Below are 18,197 nucleotides of genomic sequence, written 5' to 3'. Positions count from 1 at the left end.
TGGGACACATGAGTCAAACTGGAATGAAAGTGTTTTCTCGTTTGGGTTACTTGCCTTGACTTCATTATGCTGATTTTGAGCATTGTGATCATTGTGTTTATGGTAAACATGCACAGACATCTCATAAGAAGTCTCTTTCGTTGAACTCTTCTCCGCTAGAGTTAGTACATTCTGATGTATGTCAGATGCCCGGGTTATCTTTAGGGGGGGGAAGAAATACTTTGTCACCTTTGTTGATGACGCTACACGAAAGGTATGGGTTTACCCTATTCGTAGCAAGAACGAAGTGCTTGACAAGTTTCAAAAATTCTTGGCATTGGTTGAAAATCAAACTAATAAGACACTTAAGTGTCTTTGCTCTGACAATGGTGAAAAATATGTGTCCAAGGCCTTTCAGGCATTTTGTGACAGCAAAGGGATAAAGAGGGAGCTCACTCCCCCTCATAACCCATCCCAAAATGGAGTTGCAAATCGTACAAATCGGACCATACAGGACAAAATCCGTACTATGATGTCTCATGTTGCATTACCTCATGGCTTTTGGGCGAAGGCTGTTATGACAGTTGTTCACTTGATTAATCCGTCACCGAACAGGTCTTTGGGAGGGGGAATCCCTCAGGAAGGGTGGTCATGCAAGCCACCTTTATATGCTCACCTGAAAGTGTTCGGTTGCGAGGCTTTTGTGCACATTTGTAAAGAAGAATACAACAAACTTGAGCCAAAGTCCTGTAAATGCATTTTCCTAGGATATGGTGATGAGAGTGAAATGGGGTATAGATTATGGGATCTTGAGAAAAGGAAAATAGTACGCAACAATGATGTTATCTTCCAGGAAGATCGCATGCATAAACAACCAAAAAAGACTGAGGAGGTCCATAGGGTTGTATTCCAGGAAGAAATACCTTTTGGACAGCAAAATGTGCCCGTTGTACAACAACAAATACCTGTTGTAAATGAACCTGCAAATGCAGAAAATAATGCTGGAAATGATCAACCAACCATTGCCCATAATGATGAGCCATTGGATGTGCACAAACAGCTAGGACAGCAAGCTGTTAATGCTGATTTGCAAGCTGAAATGCCAGGACAGCATGCTGAAAATGGAAATATGCTGGCTCAACAACCAACAAACAATTATCATTGGGTTAGGAGATCATCTAGGGCTACTAGACAACCTAATAGATTCATTCTTGGTGCAAACAATATGGCTGATTATGTCATGTTGACAAACTGTGGTGAACCATCTTGCTTCAAGGAAGCAATGGACGGACAGGACAGCAAGAAATGGTATAAAGCCATGTTATCAGAGATGGAATCTCTTGAGAAAAATGGCACTTGGGACTTTGTGCAGTTGCCTAAAGGGCAGAAAACCCTTCCATGCGAATGGATTTACAAGATGAAGGTCACTTATGGTTCCATGGGATTTGGTTCCTTTGTCTAGTGGAAAGCATGCTTTGCCATGCAAGTGGGTGTACAAGTTGAAAAGAACCTCTGAATGCCCCAAGTCGGCATACAAGGCTAGATTGGTTGCTAAGGGTTTCAAGCAAGAGCATGATGTGGACTTCAATGAAGTCTTTTCTCCTATCGTAAAGATGACTACCCTATACTTGGTACTACCTTTGAATGTTCAGCTTAACTTGGATCTTTATCAAATGGATGTCAAGATGGCTTTTCTTCATGGGAACTTGCATGATGAGATTTACATTGAGCAACTTAAGGGCTTTGCAGAACTTGGCAGGGGCCACCTAGTATGCAAATTGAGAAAGAGCCGGGGAATTATACCACAAGTTTTATGCTTTTATGTATTAACAAGGATGTTCCCATAGTGATATGGATACGTGTTTATACACAAAGAAGGCTCATGATGGCAACCTTATGATTTTGATCCTCTATGTGGATGATATATTGATTCTTGGGAGTGCTCATGATGAACTGAATACCTTGAAAGGTTAGCTCAAGAAGAGCTTTGAGTTGAAGGACATGGGACAGGCCTCACATATTCTTGGAATGCGCATTACGCGTAATCGCTCTAAGGGGCTCCTTTACTTGTCACAAAAGGAGTACATCTAGAAGGTCCCTAAGCGGTTTCATCTACAAGATGTTAAGCCTATTGACTGTCCTTTACCTTCTCATGTAAAGGTTAGTCATGTCGATTGTCGGCAGCCTGATAAGCAAATAGTTGAAATGGTCAAGATCCCTTATACATCCGCAATGGGCAGTTTGATGTATGCCATGTAGCCACTCGCCCTAACATAGCATTTGCAGTGGGAGTTATAGCATGCTATACGGCTACACCTAGTTGACGGCATTGGGATACCATCAAGGGTATCATGAGGTACCTAAAGGGCACAATAGCTATGTGCATCTATTATGGTGGCCAAGATACACGAGTCATGGGATACACTAACTCTAATTATGCAAGACATGCAAACAATAGAAAGTCCAGCTTTGGCTATGTCTTCATCTTTGCTATAGAGGTGTTGTTTCTTAGATGTCCAGGGCACAAAAGTGCACGGCCCTATCTACTACAAAGGCAAAGTATGTTGCATCCACTAAGGCTTACAAGGAGGCTCTCTGGTTAGGCCGTCTGGTGGCAAACCTTGGCATTGAGAGGATCCCCAGAAGAAGGTGCCTTACATTATGAGTCAGAATCGATCACGTGTGAGTCTTGCACAAAGACTAGCCTCCACAATCATCGTTGCAAGATACTCTTTAGAAGAGCATCGGGCTCTGATACTATGTGAAGATATGCTAGGTTTGCACTGAGGAAACACAACATGTACAACCAAGACTCAGATAGTGACAAGCAAAACTCAAATCCTAAACGCAAAATGCAAAACGCAAATGCAAAACTCAAAACTCAAGTACACGAACAAACACAAAGAGAAGAAATTTTGAAGTGAATAAATGTTGTAAATGAATGTAAGAGTGTACAAAATGCCCAAGGGCAAAGCAATGAAGGGTTGGAGAGTGATGTCCACCGAAGACAGATCCCAAATGCTATGACTACCAATCAAAGTACAGAAGACGAGGAAATCACCAAACACTAATCACTAGGCAGTCAGTCGATGGCAAAGATGATGCTTGATGATGTGGGCAGTAGCAAGAAGCTGCAAATGCAGCAATAGGAGGGCCACCTAAAGGAGGAAGAACACAACCAACTGTCGCTTGCAAACAAAAAGGCCAAATGCAAGCTCCCAAAGGTCGCCTGATGCTAAGGAAGGCCACTGTCAACTATTGCTTGGCTAATGAGAATCAAACGCAAGCAATAGGAGACAATATAATCACTAGCAATGGCTAATGGGACCAAACACACCAAGTGTGGGAGAGTGCCAGACAGTAGGCAATAGCTATGAAAGCACTAAGCATTGGAGGAACTATGAAAGGAATGGCAGTAATCGCAAAGGCTACTACCATGTGGATAAAGGCTGATGGCTAAAATCTGCATACAAGGGTGAGAACCTACACAGAAGAAATAAGACTTAATGATGGGCAGCCTATCTATTTATGCATGTTGAAGGATGCCCCAAAAATTTAGGGTTTTGGGGGACCATTGAAACACACCAAGTGTGGGAGAGTGCCAGACAGTAGGCAATAGCTATGAAAGCACTAAGCATTGGAGGAACTATGAAAGGAATGGCAGTAATCGCAAAGGCTACTACCATGTGGATAAAGGCTGATGGCTAAAATCTGCACACAAGGATGAGAACCTGCACAGAAGAAATAAGACTTAATGATGGGCAGTCTATCTATTTATGCATGTTGAAGGATGCCCCAAAAATTTAGGGTTTTGGGGGACCATTGAAACTCTCTCAAACCATGCACCACTTTTGTATTTTTCATTAATTAAGCATATTTTGGGCCTATTTAAAGATGCTAATCAGCTATAAAGCATGTTTTAGCTCAACAAAAGCTACTAGATCTAATTCCCTACAAAGTACAAAACATGTCCTACTCAAATCCCTATGGCAATTCCCTAGTGACATCATGCTTTTCTTAGCTCCTTTTCATCCTTTGAAAAGTGTTCCACACTGTGAAGCGCTCTTCGTTGATGGTAAACATGATACATGTTTCATGACTCAGACATGATATATATTTTCCTCTTCATGGATGGTAAAAACGATACATGTTTCATGACTCAAACATCTCACCCTAGCTTGGAACACCAAAATATTTAATATACCCTTGGCATTTCACTAGAGACATGCATGGCACTCAAATGTTTCACGCAAACACGTAACATTTTAGGGAGTGAACATTTCATGATGACCTTGCCAATACCTAGTGGCAACCAAATATCGAGCAATGAATCCCCTTGGAGGGATGTGTGATAAACTGGAGGAAAACCATAGGAAACTGCGAGGAACTTTGGAGCTAGTGGAGTTATATCTAAGAGATCATGCCCACTTGTGGTTGTCCACACAACTCTCTTTTGGGTCTTGGACCAAGTATTCAAATGGTAGTATTGCAAGCATTGACACATCTGAACTACAGAGTATATGAACCACAAGTTGGGCACATATGCACCAATTGTCTCATGAGATTGTAGCCCAATATAGCAGCAAATGAATATTTCACAAAGCAAGCAAGGAAGACATACTTTTAATTGATGATATCCTGCTCATTAGTCCCAATACTAGATGCACCCAATAGATTGGGTCCTTCTTTGCATCTGTTGGGTATTAAATTCTTCAAGTATCACAATGGTATTATGTTGTTATTACAATCCAGATATATTGAGTGAGCACATGCTGGATTTGATCAATGCACACCTGCTGGGACACTTCACACAAGAGAAGCAAAGGCATTGCACAACTTGGTTCCCCTGGTCATGAATTGGCAGCATATTACATTGGCAAGTGCTTCTTGTGTCTTTCTAGCGGGAGAAGTTGTCAGCATATTACACTGGCAAGTGATTCTTATGTCTTTCTAGCAGGAGAAGTTGTGAATCATTTGGCCCCTGAACATCTGAAATGTGCCTTTATAAGAATCATTTGAAACCTGAACCATTGAACAGGATCGAATAACTAGCATTCCACACTTGTGAGAACCTGAAGTCAACAAGAAGCCATACGATGATGCTGATTCCTTTACGACTCCGTTTGTCTCCGTGTCTTTAAATTAGTTTCCGACCCTCGCACCGGGCTTTGACGAGCAATGCAAGCTAATAGCGTTGTCCATCAGACAGATCGCTACCCGTTTACAAACAGACATATCAAAACGTACAAAGCGAGGAATTGTTAGTAGGCAATCACTTGGTGGATGGTGGTGGATGTCGGGTGCCTCCTGAAAGCGTAGCTGTTGACACCCGCAACTGCTCTCCCAAAGCGGAAACTCCGTAGCTGCAGCGCACGGCATAAAGGAGAGGCAGCTGTGACCGAAAGGGCTGACATGTGTCTCGAAAAAGGAAACTGTCGATAACCTTCCCACGTACCAGAAAGGCAAGGGCTCTCTCTCTCTCTCTCTCTCTCTCTCTCTCTCTCAAGAATAGAAGAGGATACCTGTAAACTTGAAAAGAGTCGAAGATCGTCTGCCAGTAGCACCTTCAAGGTTCCATCCGATCAAGGTGATTATTACCTGTCCTGTTCACAAGGGAGATCTGAGCGTGTAATCGCTCTATTTCAGCACTAAATCTACTATTTGTTAGCATGGCCCATCTATAGAATCTACGGTGACACTGGACAGGGTAACTTTTTTTTTAAATAACCCCACTTGGCTTATTTTTAGGAATGAATTTTAGTAACAAAATATAAATGCTCCTACTTTATTTCTTGAGAAACCCCACACTACAGGTGGTGGACACCCATCAATGTTACTTTATTTTTTATTTTTTTTGTGATATTTGAATAAAGGAAGGTCAATCAGACATTGTGAATGTTGGGGTTCCCACACCTTGAGTCTCTCTCTTTTGCTATCTTGCTCCATCTGCCATAGCTCACTCCTCCATTGCTTCCATTTGCTCGTGCTCTCACTTGGGCTTCTCCCTTCAACTAGTATTAGAGTATTGGTCGATGAGCTTCTACTCAATGTGTTTCAATCCAAATTTAAAACCTACAACTCAAGGTTTAATGACTACCCATCAAGAAGGTATACATCAATCCTATGCTTCATAGGCCTCTTTGCAGCTTGTGTAGACTCCTTTGTAGCATCAAGCAAACCTGATTGTGCTTCAATCCGATGCTTCATAGGCCTCTTCCTAGCTTGTGTAGACTCCTTCCTAGCATCAAGCAGACCTGATTGAGCTTCAGCAAACAAGTGCTCTAGTGTGGCCAACAATAGCATCAAACAGGACAAACTTGCTACTTAAGTTGTGCACAGGACAGACATGATGTTTACTCTATGTAGGACAAACCTACTATTTACTCTATGCACAGGACATACCTACTATCTACTCTGTGCAAGACTAACCTACTATTTACTCTATACAAAAAAGATATTCTTGGTACCGATTGCATACTTAGTGATAGTTAATGATTTGTACATATCCGGCTTCTTGCTTAATACACCTTGCAATTATATATTGGATTCTTAATTGATTGCTCGCACTTGGCTTTGGATTTATTATAGTCATTATTTTTAGATCGCTATAATTATAAATTTAGGCATCATTTATGAGGGAAAATGCTTTGGCTTGTTTATCATTCTTTGGCAATTAGTGGATAGCCCTACTCTTTGTAGTTTTTCCACTATTAGACACTATTTTGGCTATGGTTTTAGCCTAATTTGCTGCATTTATAGTATAGTCTATTTGTCTTGGACTGTGCTTCTATTCATTATATTATGGGTGGTGGATTGAATGATAGTGCTATCTTCAACATTGACAAGTTGGATGGCACAAATTACAACTATTATAAGGCACAAATTTGATAGGTTCTAATGCAAAAATTGCAGATTAAGCCATTTTTACATAAGGGTATAAAGCCCAAACACTTTGATGTAGAGGATTGGCCTAAACTAGATGAGTTGTGTAAATCCACGATCATTTTGTCACTCTCTAAGCAAGTCTTCTAAAATGTTGTCTCTAATGGGCAAACTTCCTAGTAGTTATGGGAGAAGATTTGTGGTATCTATGATAAGCAAAGTCATGCTTTATATATATATATATTGGTTGAAGCAACTCATGGACCTTCATATAAAAGAGGGGACTTTCATGTTCGCCCACTTGAATGATTTTCATTCTATTTTCAACCACTTGTCTTCATAGGGGATTGTCTTTAATGAGAATTTATTTCCCTTGTTCATGTTGGTTACATTGCTGAGTCATGGGATATATTATGTATTGTTATGTGTGTAAATATACCTGCTAATGGGCTGAAATTGCAAGATATAGAAGATGCACTCTTGAATGAAGAGATTACTAGAAAGAATGTTGATACTTCCCATAGTTCTCATGCCTTGACAGCTAGAGGCAATGATAGTAAGAGCGGTAATGACCCAGGTGGGAGAGATACTTAAGTTTCTCGTTCTCGATCACATGGAAAGTTTCGTCGTGAGTCCCATAATCATAAATCTACATTATTTGTCATTATTATGGAAAGCATGATCATATTCGGTCATAGTGCCAAAAATGTGTGATGACAAGCACAAGGAAAAGAGAAAAAGTAAAGTGTAGGAAAAAACTAATGATCACAACATTATCCCTAGCAAGTCTCGTGTCAAGATAGAAGAGATTAATGTCATGCAAATTGATTTTGATTATGATTGCATACTTGCAACTTCTTCTCTGATGTTTTGTAGTTGACCAATTCCTTGTCTACCTATGCTTAGCATTGGTTGATTGATTCACGGACTTCATTTCACATTACCCCTCATCGAGAGCGGTTTCACTCTTATCGTAGCATAGCAAGATTTGTCAGATTGGGCAACGACTTTGCATTAGATATTGTTGGTATTGGAGACGTTTAGCTGCAATTTCCTTCAAGCAATATGTTTATTTTGCATGATGTACGTCATGTTTTGGCTATGACTAAAAGCCTACCTTCTTATGGACAGTTGGATGATGCACGCTATGTTGTCTCTTTAGGTGATTCCCCATGGGAATCTCGTCTTGGCACGAGGCGCCAAGTCTGACATGCTTTATTCCTTGCTTGTATTTGGGTCTATCGACCATGTTTTGGCAATGGCTATAGTATCACATGTATTGTTATGGCATCATTGCCTTGGGTACATGCCACTCAAGGGAATGAAAATGCTTAGTCATTTGCAGTATCTTCCCCCCTATGACTATAAGTGTTTTGATTCTTGTGATCGTTGTCTTTATGGCAAATAGATTTGTAGTTCGCATAAAAAGTTTGGCATTACACGCATGGGTGAGCCTCTAGCTCTTATTCATTCTAATGTTTGTGGACGTATGCCCTACAAGTTGTTAGGTGGCATGAAGTATTCGTTATTTTCATTGATGATTACTCATATAAGGTCTAGGCATATCTCATAAAGCAAAAATCGAAAGTCTTAGCTATGTTTCAATGTTGGCTTGCTTTTGTTGAGAACCAATCTGGGTATAGATTGAGATGCCTACAATCTGACAATGGAAGCAAGTATGTAAGCTTTTGAGGAGTTTTGTGATAAGAGGGTTATTAAGTATTAATTGATCGCCTCATACACCCCATCCCATAATGGTATAACGAAGCACATGAATATGACAATATAGGAATGAGTTCATGGTATGCTTAGTTAGACAAAATTACCACATCACTTTTGGGCTAAGGCAATTACTACCGTTGTACATTTGATTAATTAATTCCCATGCACTGCTCTCAATTATCAGATTGTTGGGGAGGTATGGTTTAGCAAACCTCCATCATATGCTCATTTACATACCTTTGGTTATAAGGCTTTTTGCTATGTTTTCAAGGACAATAGTAATAAATTGGATTCTATATATTGTGAAGTGGATCTTTCTTAGTTATGGAGATGCAGGTGAGATGGGTTACCGCCTATGGGATTCGCAAGCTTGGAAGGTCATCCATAACCATGATGTTGTGTTTCATTAGGAGAAAATGCATAAGCAGTCCTGAGCAGGTCGTTGAGGCATGCATGGTAATATTTTAGGAGGAGCTTGTTGTTATTGTATAGCTATCTAGGCAGCCTATAGCACTTGATGCTCCAATGGTTTAGGACCATGATATTAGACAGGATATACATGTCTCACAACTTGTTTTGAGGTAGTCTACTAGAGATAGACATTAGAATAATTGGTTCGTACCCTCTATGGATTATGTTATGGTGACACGTGCTCGTGAGCCTCTTACTTATGATAAGACCATGCGTAGAGTTGATAGTCACTCTTAGAATAGGGCCATGCAATCAAAGTATGACTCATTGCATAAAAATCATACATGGGATTTAGTTATTTTGCCTAGTGGAAAGTGTGCTTTACCATACAAGTGGTTATATAAGTTGAAAAGTACCCTTGGATTGCCCACGCCAACCCATAAGGCCAGAGTGGTTGGTGTTAACCGTCAGACAAATAAGGTGGAAAATTTGGAAAAGATAAAGCAGAAGACAAAGGCCAAGGCAAAGTGAAACGGAAGACGAAGGCGCGCCAAGAAAAATCTAGAAACATGAGAAGCGTAGAAAAGTCCTAAATAAGGGAAAAGGCGCACAAGAAAAAGCACAAGTCAATACTTTTTTAAAAGAGCGCAAGCGTATCGTGATTAAAATTTAAGGAGCGCCGGGCTCTCACCCGTGCAATTTGTAAATATAGACTGGCGGTGGAAAGGAAGCTAGGAAGATAGAAGGACAATAGGAAAAAGGGCCTAGGCCACGGTTGTCCGTGTAAAAAAGGGGATAAGGGGATGATCGCCCAAAAGGGATTTAGGGTTTTGTATATAAAGTTGAAAAGTGAATGAGAAGCTCATTCTTGTGTGTGGCCAAAAGTGGGTCTCCTCTTCTTCTTCTTCTTCTTCTTCTTCTTCTTCTTGCTTGCTTGTGCTTGTGCTTGAGAGAGGGAGTGTGAGAGTGTGAGGGTGAGGGATTGGGGAGGAGAAGCTCTCCATCTTTCCCTCTCTTGTTCTCTTCTCTTCTCTTATCTTCTCTTCTCTTCTCTTGCTCGCGGAGATGGAGCTTGGAGCGTGGAGCTTGAGGATGAAGCTTGCACTTGGATCGTGGAGCTACCGGAGTACGTGAGAGAGGAGGTAACTCGATCGGCATGGAGGTAAGCTCACTACACCCGTAGACATGGATGGCGCGTCGGCTATGTGAGAGGTAGCCATTAGTGCTCGGCTTGGAACGCTTGAAGCAATAAGCGGTCCGTGGGTCTTGGCGGTTGAGTGAAAGCTCCCACATTTTGGTTCCATTACTGGGACCAATGGATTCAAGCCTTGAGGGCTTGCGCGCTTCGAATCGAGCATTGAAGTAGGGTTCTCCCCAAACCGGTGCTTGAGGTAGATAGGTAGGAAGTGAGGGAGTTTAAAGAGGTATTTGATCTCCTTAGCAAGTAGATGTTTGTTGTTTTGGACTTGGGAAAGCATAATAGAGTAGTGTAGGTATTTTTCTTATAATTTTTTCTTGCAATTAGAAAGGATAAGAGAAAAACGTTGGAGCAAACAGTAGGGTTTTCTGCTGCTATATAACAGGTTGAAACAAGGAAAAGAAGGGCAAGAAATGAAATTTTGGGTTAAATATTAGTAAGGGAAGCAAGATTGAGGTGAATGCAGGCCTGGACAGGTGATAAGGGGCCAAGAGTGGCAAGAAAGGCCACATTGTGCATTGCAGGGTTTCAAGAGAGCAGGAGAGAGGAGGAAAGCTTTGTTGAGTGGATCCGCTTCGATCTGGCCATCCAGGAGTTATTTTCCCATCCCAGGTAATTCTACACCTTCCCCTACATGAGTAGGTTGGATCTGGAGTTGCTCGACCAGGGGGGAGACCTTCAACGCCTGACGCGGCAAATTTTGTGAAGTCCAACGAAAAAAACGTGCCGCGCTCGGCGTGTCTGAGTGACGTCAATTTTGGATCAAGTCCCAGAATCGGCCCTCGGATCGCTCGGATATTTGGCACTTGGCCCACTACCACTCGACCACTTGACTCGGCCCACTCGACTCGGACACCCACTGCTCGGCCCGTCCGAATTGATCATCCAGACCAACTTCAAAATTCAGCCTCGACCCACTAGACTGTGCCCACCTAACTCGGCCCTCGACCCACTTGGCCCGCGGACAACCAGACTCGGACTGGCCGAATTTGACATTCGGACCAGTTACATTCGACCCTTTCTACTCGGCCCTCGAACGGCTTGAATCCAGCACTCGGCCCCTGCAATTCGGACCTGTTGGGCCGAATTTAGATTTTTTTCAAATTTTAACTTGAAGATGGTGAAACTGACCAAGAGACCATATAGAGCCGAAACCATATCATAGATCAATCACTGGGCTGAAACTTAGAGTAAGTAGTTCAAAATTTGGCTATAAACGGTCTTTCAAATCACGTATGGCATTTATCGTAACGGCCCTGCGGGTCGGGGGGACTGCCCCCCCCCCCCTCGGGACCCCCGCAGAGGGGGCTCTACCCCCTCCGCACCTCCCCCAAGTAGGTTGGAGAGAAAACGTGTGCCGTGACAGGTCCTCCAAAATAGACCCTAGTGTAGTAATGGCTCTATACGAGCATGGATTCTCACTTGCAAAAGAGCGACCAAAAGCCCATACCCAAATAGAGACAAACAGAGATCCTAGAACCTCAATGGGCCCATCTAGCCGACAAGGGCAAAAAGGCCACACTGCAAAAACACATACATGTTGCATTCGGACTGCGTCTAGTCAAAGCAAAAAGCAACAACATCAAGCTACAACAACAAGAATGACTAGATGTGACAGTCCTGATGATAGATGCTCCTTGAATAGCACTGCACTGATGATCCAAGACATCAGTGGAGAATCCACATTTGGTCATGCAGTTGGGGACTCAAGGACATTTGTCAGAAGGCTTAAATTTACAAGCCAAGACCCGGAAGATGAAGACATAGTACCACCTACTTATCTTAGGGTCAAACTCACCACGAAAAGAGAGCATACTACCGATGCTCTGATTGATGAAGGAGCAGATTTTAATATCTTGACCTATGAATCATGGACCCTACTAGGCCAACCAGACCGACTAATGCAACTCTTAATCCTTACGGGGAACACCCACAAGCACTCATAGGAAGTGCAAAATCCTTGCGACAATTGAAACTAAAAGCTTGCTGATCCTATTTCATGTTCCTCCAAATAGTACTAATTATGGGAAGGAAACCCTCCTGGGAAGACCCTTCAAAAGGGTGACCAAGTGTGAGGCCGACTATGTAGCACAAAGGATATACCTGACACTACCGGGTGTAAGGATAGTCACAACCTTTAGCAAGGGTGACCTCATCGACCCTTGAGGGAAAGGCAAGGTACTGACAGAACAGTCAAGCCTACTAACGAGGGCAAGGACTTGTTTGAAGAGTTGATACAAGCATAGGTTGAACAAGGAAAACTAGTGAGTGAGGCCATGTATGAAACAAGAAGGTCAGGAGACAATGCCAAGAGCCGGCTTTAGACTTACAAATATCGTAGAAGACCCCAAAAGAAGCCTAAGCCTTATAGACGAAGGTATCGATGGAGGGTCAACACAACGCCGCGATGGATATCCAAAGCATTGCTACGTGCTCAAGGGTATTATGCAGGTAACCGATGGATTTGGGTACCAAAACCCCCTGCTAAACCACCTCTATCAGCTGAAGGCCAGATTGCATCAAAAGCAATGAGGCACAGGAGGAAATCTAAGAGAAACTCTAGGTCTCGAGGCAAGAAACCAAACATGAGTGTTCAAAAAAAAGAGCCTCAGCCTAGCATGCTTAATAAGCAAATGTCATATGTAACCATTGAGCGTGCACAAAGACCATTAGTGCTCAAGGAGATTTTGACTTCCTAAGAGGATAATGAGCACCAAAGGCACAACGCTGCTCGTGAGAAGGCTGATTGCTCAACAAAGCAAATGGCACAATTGTCTAATAGCCTCGAGTAAATCTTCCAGCCAGTGTCAGAGCCACTTAAGAGTCCCAAGTCTCCTATACCCTCTTTCCCTAAACGGACATAGGAAGCACAACAACAGTCATCAAGTGCAGCTGCTCAATCCCAATATCTATCTCCATCTAAGCTTCCAAATGTCCAAGAGGTGGGACATGACATCATTCGAAGCTCTCGGCCCAAGGACATTGGTGCACAGATCGGTCGCCATATGCGTACATAGTGAGCGTCAAAAAGTCCCCAAGAACAAAAGAACTCTACTTTTTGCACACAAATCAATGAAGAAAGCTTGCACGACATGAACAAGAGACCAATTGGGTGCAATCTCCTCCCATGCCTTGTGTGAGGGCTTCACAAAGCATGTATTTCATATATTATTCATCTTCAAGCTCAAATAATAGCCTAAATTACAAAATAGCATGCTTTAGCTTTTGAGTTTGCTTTTATGCCAATAAATAATTAAAGCTAATGGGTGCCCAAGAAGTCAGGCGTACCCAAATACAATGTCTAATACAAATATTTAAATCGTGTGCCCATGCGCATACAAAAATAATAAATAAATATCAAACGCTTTGATAAATAAGCGCGACAAAATATAGGCGCCATGCCTAAGATACGCGCCCATCAAAATATTGATGATAACTTGAATACACACTATCCTCAAATGCTTTCCAGTGCCACTGTGCTTGCTCTACACATCAACTGAAGCATTCACAATTGTTACAAAAATAATACAATTAAACCGACAAAAGTGAATACCTAGCAATCTTCAGCTATATAAATAAATTGGTTAGAAATCAATCCTAACCTTAATTTATTACGAGTGCGCACTCTAAACTCATAAACATTTATTAATTTAAATATGTATTTTGCAGAATTACCCGCTATGGAATCACCCATGTACACACAAAATTAACAAAATGCCCGAAAAGGATAGGTGTCCCCATCGACTTCTCGCACAAAGAATCCACTTTGTGTATGAGCCCCGGTAATAAAATTTTACGGAATCCACCGCAAAACCTCACAGAATCCACCGTTGTCGTATCGCTGCACATTCGAGGTGTGAAAACCACCCGAAAGTTGTGTGTGTGATTTGATACTTTGTACATACTTAGTCGTTATGTTGCGCTTTCATTATATGCGAGAAATATAGTGAAGAGGGTTTGGAGCAAGAGGAATTAATCAACAATGCTCTGGTTGACATGTACGCTAAATGTGACATGCTTGTAGAAGAACAGGGAGTGTTTGATAGATTGGTAACTCGAGATGCAATCTCATTGACTACACTTATTTCAAGATATGCTGATTATGGGCTTTGTGAGAAAGTACTAAACTATTTCCAAGAGATGCAAATCGAAGTACATTGGTGGATATGTATGCCAAAGGTGGGAGCTTGCTTGATGTTCAGCACACGTTAACTACATGCCACAACGCAATGAGTATTCTTGGAGTTTCCTTAACCTTGGCTATAGGTGCCATTATCAAGTTGCATACGGATATTGACAATGTGGAGTGCATTGGTCAGCTGACTAACGAGGGGGAGCTGCATCTTAGAGAATGTGGGCCTGAAAAACAATCTATTGCCCTTGGTATCACAGACTTGACGAAAATAAGATGGTTTCACCTATAAATAGATGACTTTCCTGCTATTTCTCGGAGTGTTACAATTGCAGATGGGGGGAAAAAGTATCTGTGGTTATCGGCATGCTAAACCTGCTATGTTAAGAAAAAACGAGGCGCTGAATATATTTTAATCTGCCATTTTTCTTGGAAAAAAAAAAGCACTTGGTTCCGGCTTGACGAGCAATGGCTATCTTGTGGAAGGATCAGGCAGCAGATTGGTAGAAAAAGCCCACGATTATTTTTTTGATCTCGGTCAAGATATTCAACACTTGAGGAGAGCGATTCAGGGAACCAGAAAAAACTCGACTGAGACAAAAAAGGACTACACTGAAGTCCAAATTCAGACCATTTGCGTAAGAGAAGGGAGATTTCGGAGAATGAAGGGAAGACAAATCCACTGACTTTGTTTGTGTATTGACCATGTCGTCATACGTCTGAAGCATCGAAAAGACTGGGCTTCTTATAGAGAGAGAGAGATTTCATCTGGTTATTCCCCCATTCAATCAGAAGCAGAAAGATATCACCTGCCTTCGCATTAAAGCTATCGAGAGGGACTGCTGACTGCGTATCTCGTTTTCACACACAGAGTAGCACTTACAGAGAGAGAGAGATAGAATTGGCATCTTCTTCATTGCGTAGGAAGCCTCTCCTGGGAATTTAACACAGTTTCGCTGTGGCACTCCATTTGCTCACCTCTCTGAAACATAATCGAATGCATGAGAGACTTTTGTTATCAAACCAGAAGGATTTTCTCTGTTTGATCAAAGATACGGTCGCATCTCCGGGCTTCTTCGTCTTGACCGTCTTCCTCAAGAGGATCCTTGTTTCTAGTGATCCGTGACGAAGCCTCCACTGGTTGCTTTCGTGGGGTTGAGTGAACCTTTCTCGCACTAAAGGAGAATTGCCAGTTTGGGATCTCTCTCCTCCACACTCGGGACAATTGTGCTCTTTCCCCCCCATATAATTTTTGACAGAGGACTGGAGTCGCAGAAGACAGAGAACCAGCATAAATTTCTACATCTCTTTCTGGAATCCGAAGACACAAAATTTTTCTCTTGTGAATGACATCACGACAAGAGAAAATGAGAAATTTTGATTGATAATTATTGCTCAGAAACAGTCTAGACTTTCTATCAAGTGCTCTCTGTATCTTCTCTTTAAGCTCATCAAGAGTGCCATCGAAGAATTAATATCACAAACAACACTTTGAGACTTTAGTTCTTGTGTAAACAAAGGCCACTGATTTCAGTCACATTAAAAGACGATTCTTAAGAGGATCTGAATGTATTGTAACAAACAATGTTGCAACATGGACATTACATTTGTCTGAACATGTCTGCAAGGTCTAAGGATGTTCACAGCACCACATGAAGTCCTAATACTCTCCACTAGCAAACAGAAATGTTCTATCATGCTGCTTGCTCATCAAAATGTTTACCAAATCTCTGAAGAATGTGCTGTAGCTAATCAGACTTTGTTCTAGTTAAAAATTGAAAAGAGTTCTACCAAAGGAGACTGTAGAAAAAGTTGAGGGCATATCAAAGGGACGTCAAGGACTTCAGTTTTTGAGCAGCCAATTTATAAATCAAATTTGTTTCCTTTATGAAGCTGAAGCTGTTGAAGTTGAATAGGGTTGTAAATGTCACGCTTGATTGATCTTCTATCTTGAAATTTATTAAGGACTTCTGAAGTTGCGACATTGCTTTCGAAACCCTTCGACACCGTGGAATATGTCTCCTGGCATCATAACCCCGGGGTGGGATAGCATTTGCACTCAATTGCTATTAGCTCAATGTGGAGCTAACAGAGTGGGAAAAGCATTTAAGTCTCTAGCATGCATTCATTGGGCCTCTTCAACAGGATGGTTTTTAAACTTGACCAAATATCTAGAATATCTACGGCCAGTTCTAGTGGTCATAAAGTCAGTATCTAAAATAGTTTCAGGCTCAAGGATTTCAGTTTCATCATCTAATAAAAGAGGGTTTTCATAGACAGGGTGTACGGGTAGTTGGCCTCTAAAGGGTCGTAATAAACTGATATGAAAGGTGTTGTGGATTTTCCAATGTTATGGTAGTTCTAGTTTAAATGCATTGTCATTGATTTTGTGTATGATCTTGAATGGTCCATAAAATCTAGGTGCTAATTTCACAACTGGGTGTTTATCTACACTTTGTAATCTTCGTTTTTCTATGCGTAACCAAACATAATCATCAACTTTAAAATTCATAACATGTCTTTTCTTGTTTGCTTGTTTTGTATATGATTGCTGGGCTTTGGCAATCATATCTTTAACTTCATAAAAAATAGTAGCATGCATATTAGCAATATCATCAGCAGTCTGAATTTTGTTTGATAATGATGCAGCAGGTGTCGGCAATCTATATCCATAAATAACTTCAAATGGTGCTTTCTTTGTAGCTATATGTGGTATTGTTATATGCAAACTGAAGTAAATGTAGATGTTTATCCCATGTGTGTGGTTTTGAAATGGTGTAAGCACGTAAAAGATCTAAAATAGTACTGTTAGTAGCTTGTGTTTGACCGTTTGTTTCAGGATGAAATGCAGATGAAAAATCAATATTTGTTCCTAAGTTAGCAAATAAAATAATTGAAAAATTATTATAAAATCTAGAATCACGATAAAAAATAATGACTTTTGGTAAACCATGATTAGTGAAAATAGTTTTCAAAAACAATTGAGCAGCTTGAGATGCAGTTAAAGTTTTCTTGCATGGAATGAAATATGCTCGTTTGCTAAACCTGTCTACAACAGTCCAAATCATATCATGGTTAGCTTTAGTGTTAGGTAAACCAGTAATGAAATCCATTGAAATTCGTTCCCATGGTCGTGATGGAATAGATAGTGGCATTAGTAAACCATATTGTTTACCATGGTGTCTTTTAACTCGTTGACAAACTAAACATTCAGATACAAAGTTAGATATATCAGTGTCCATATGTGGCCAATAAAAATCTTCAGTCAATGTACGCAAAGTAGATATAATATCTCTATGACCTTGATATGGAGGACAATGAATCTCATGCAAAACAAATGATTGAAATGGAACTATCACATATAATCTTTTTTCATAAAACATGAATCCATTATTGTAAGACAGTGAATCAATAGGAATCCAATTATTTGCAACTAATTTATTCCAATTAGCTTGAAAAGTAATATCCTGATGATAAGTATCTTTCATAAGGACAAGGGAATCAAATGATATCACATAAATATTATGAATTGTCGGTCTTCTACTCAAAGCATCAGCTACAACATTCTCTTTTCCTGGTTGATATTGTATAAGGGGATGAAAACTTTGAATAAAAGCGGCCCATTTAATGTGTCGGTCAGATATTTGTGGTTGACTAAGGAGATGTCTAATGCTTTGTTGGTCAGTTTTGATCATAAATTTAGATCCCATTAAATAATGTTTCCATTGATGTAAGGCTTGTACTACAGCTAGTAATTCTTTATCATATGTAGAATATTTAAGTTCAGATGGTTTGAGTTTATAGCTAGCATAGGCTATGGGATGATTATCTTGCATAAGGACGGCTCCTATTCCAGATCCACTAGCATTAGTA

General features: G+C 40.9%; 1 protein-coding gene across 3 annotated transcripts in view; it reads right to left on the bottom strand.

Moving 5' to 3' along the window:
- The window catches only part of LOC148016942 (lactoylglutathione lyase family protein / glyoxalase I family protein), a 55,044-nt gene extending 49,549 nt beyond the window's left edge, over window positions 1-5,495 (bottom strand). For 2 of the 3 annotated variants that reach the window (XM_087663258.1, XM_087663259.1), the window contains exon 1: window positions 5,256-5,495. In XM_087663258.1, the coding sequence (XP_087519384.1) occupies window positions 5,256-5,393 (138 nt within the window). In that variant the 5' untranslated portion in view covers window positions 5,394-5,495. Of the gene's footprint in view, window positions 1-4,772; window positions 4,969-5,051; window positions 5,199-5,255 lie in introns of those variants that run through there. The other variant, XM_087663260.1, reaches the window with a different exon arrangement.
- Between the last annotated feature and the right edge of the window lie 12,702 nt (window positions 5,496-18,197).

The sequence above is a fragment of the Lygodium microphyllum genome, chromosome 22 (genome assembly GCF_053477565.2).
Source record: "Lygodium microphyllum isolate KBCC chromosome 22, Lygodium_microphyllum_v1.1.10, whole genome shotgun sequence".
Classification (NCBI taxonomy): Eukaryota; Viridiplantae; Streptophyta; class Polypodiopsida; order Schizaeales; family Lygodiaceae; genus Lygodium; species Lygodium microphyllum.
This window is presented reverse-complemented; position numbering and strand designations above follow the sequence as displayed.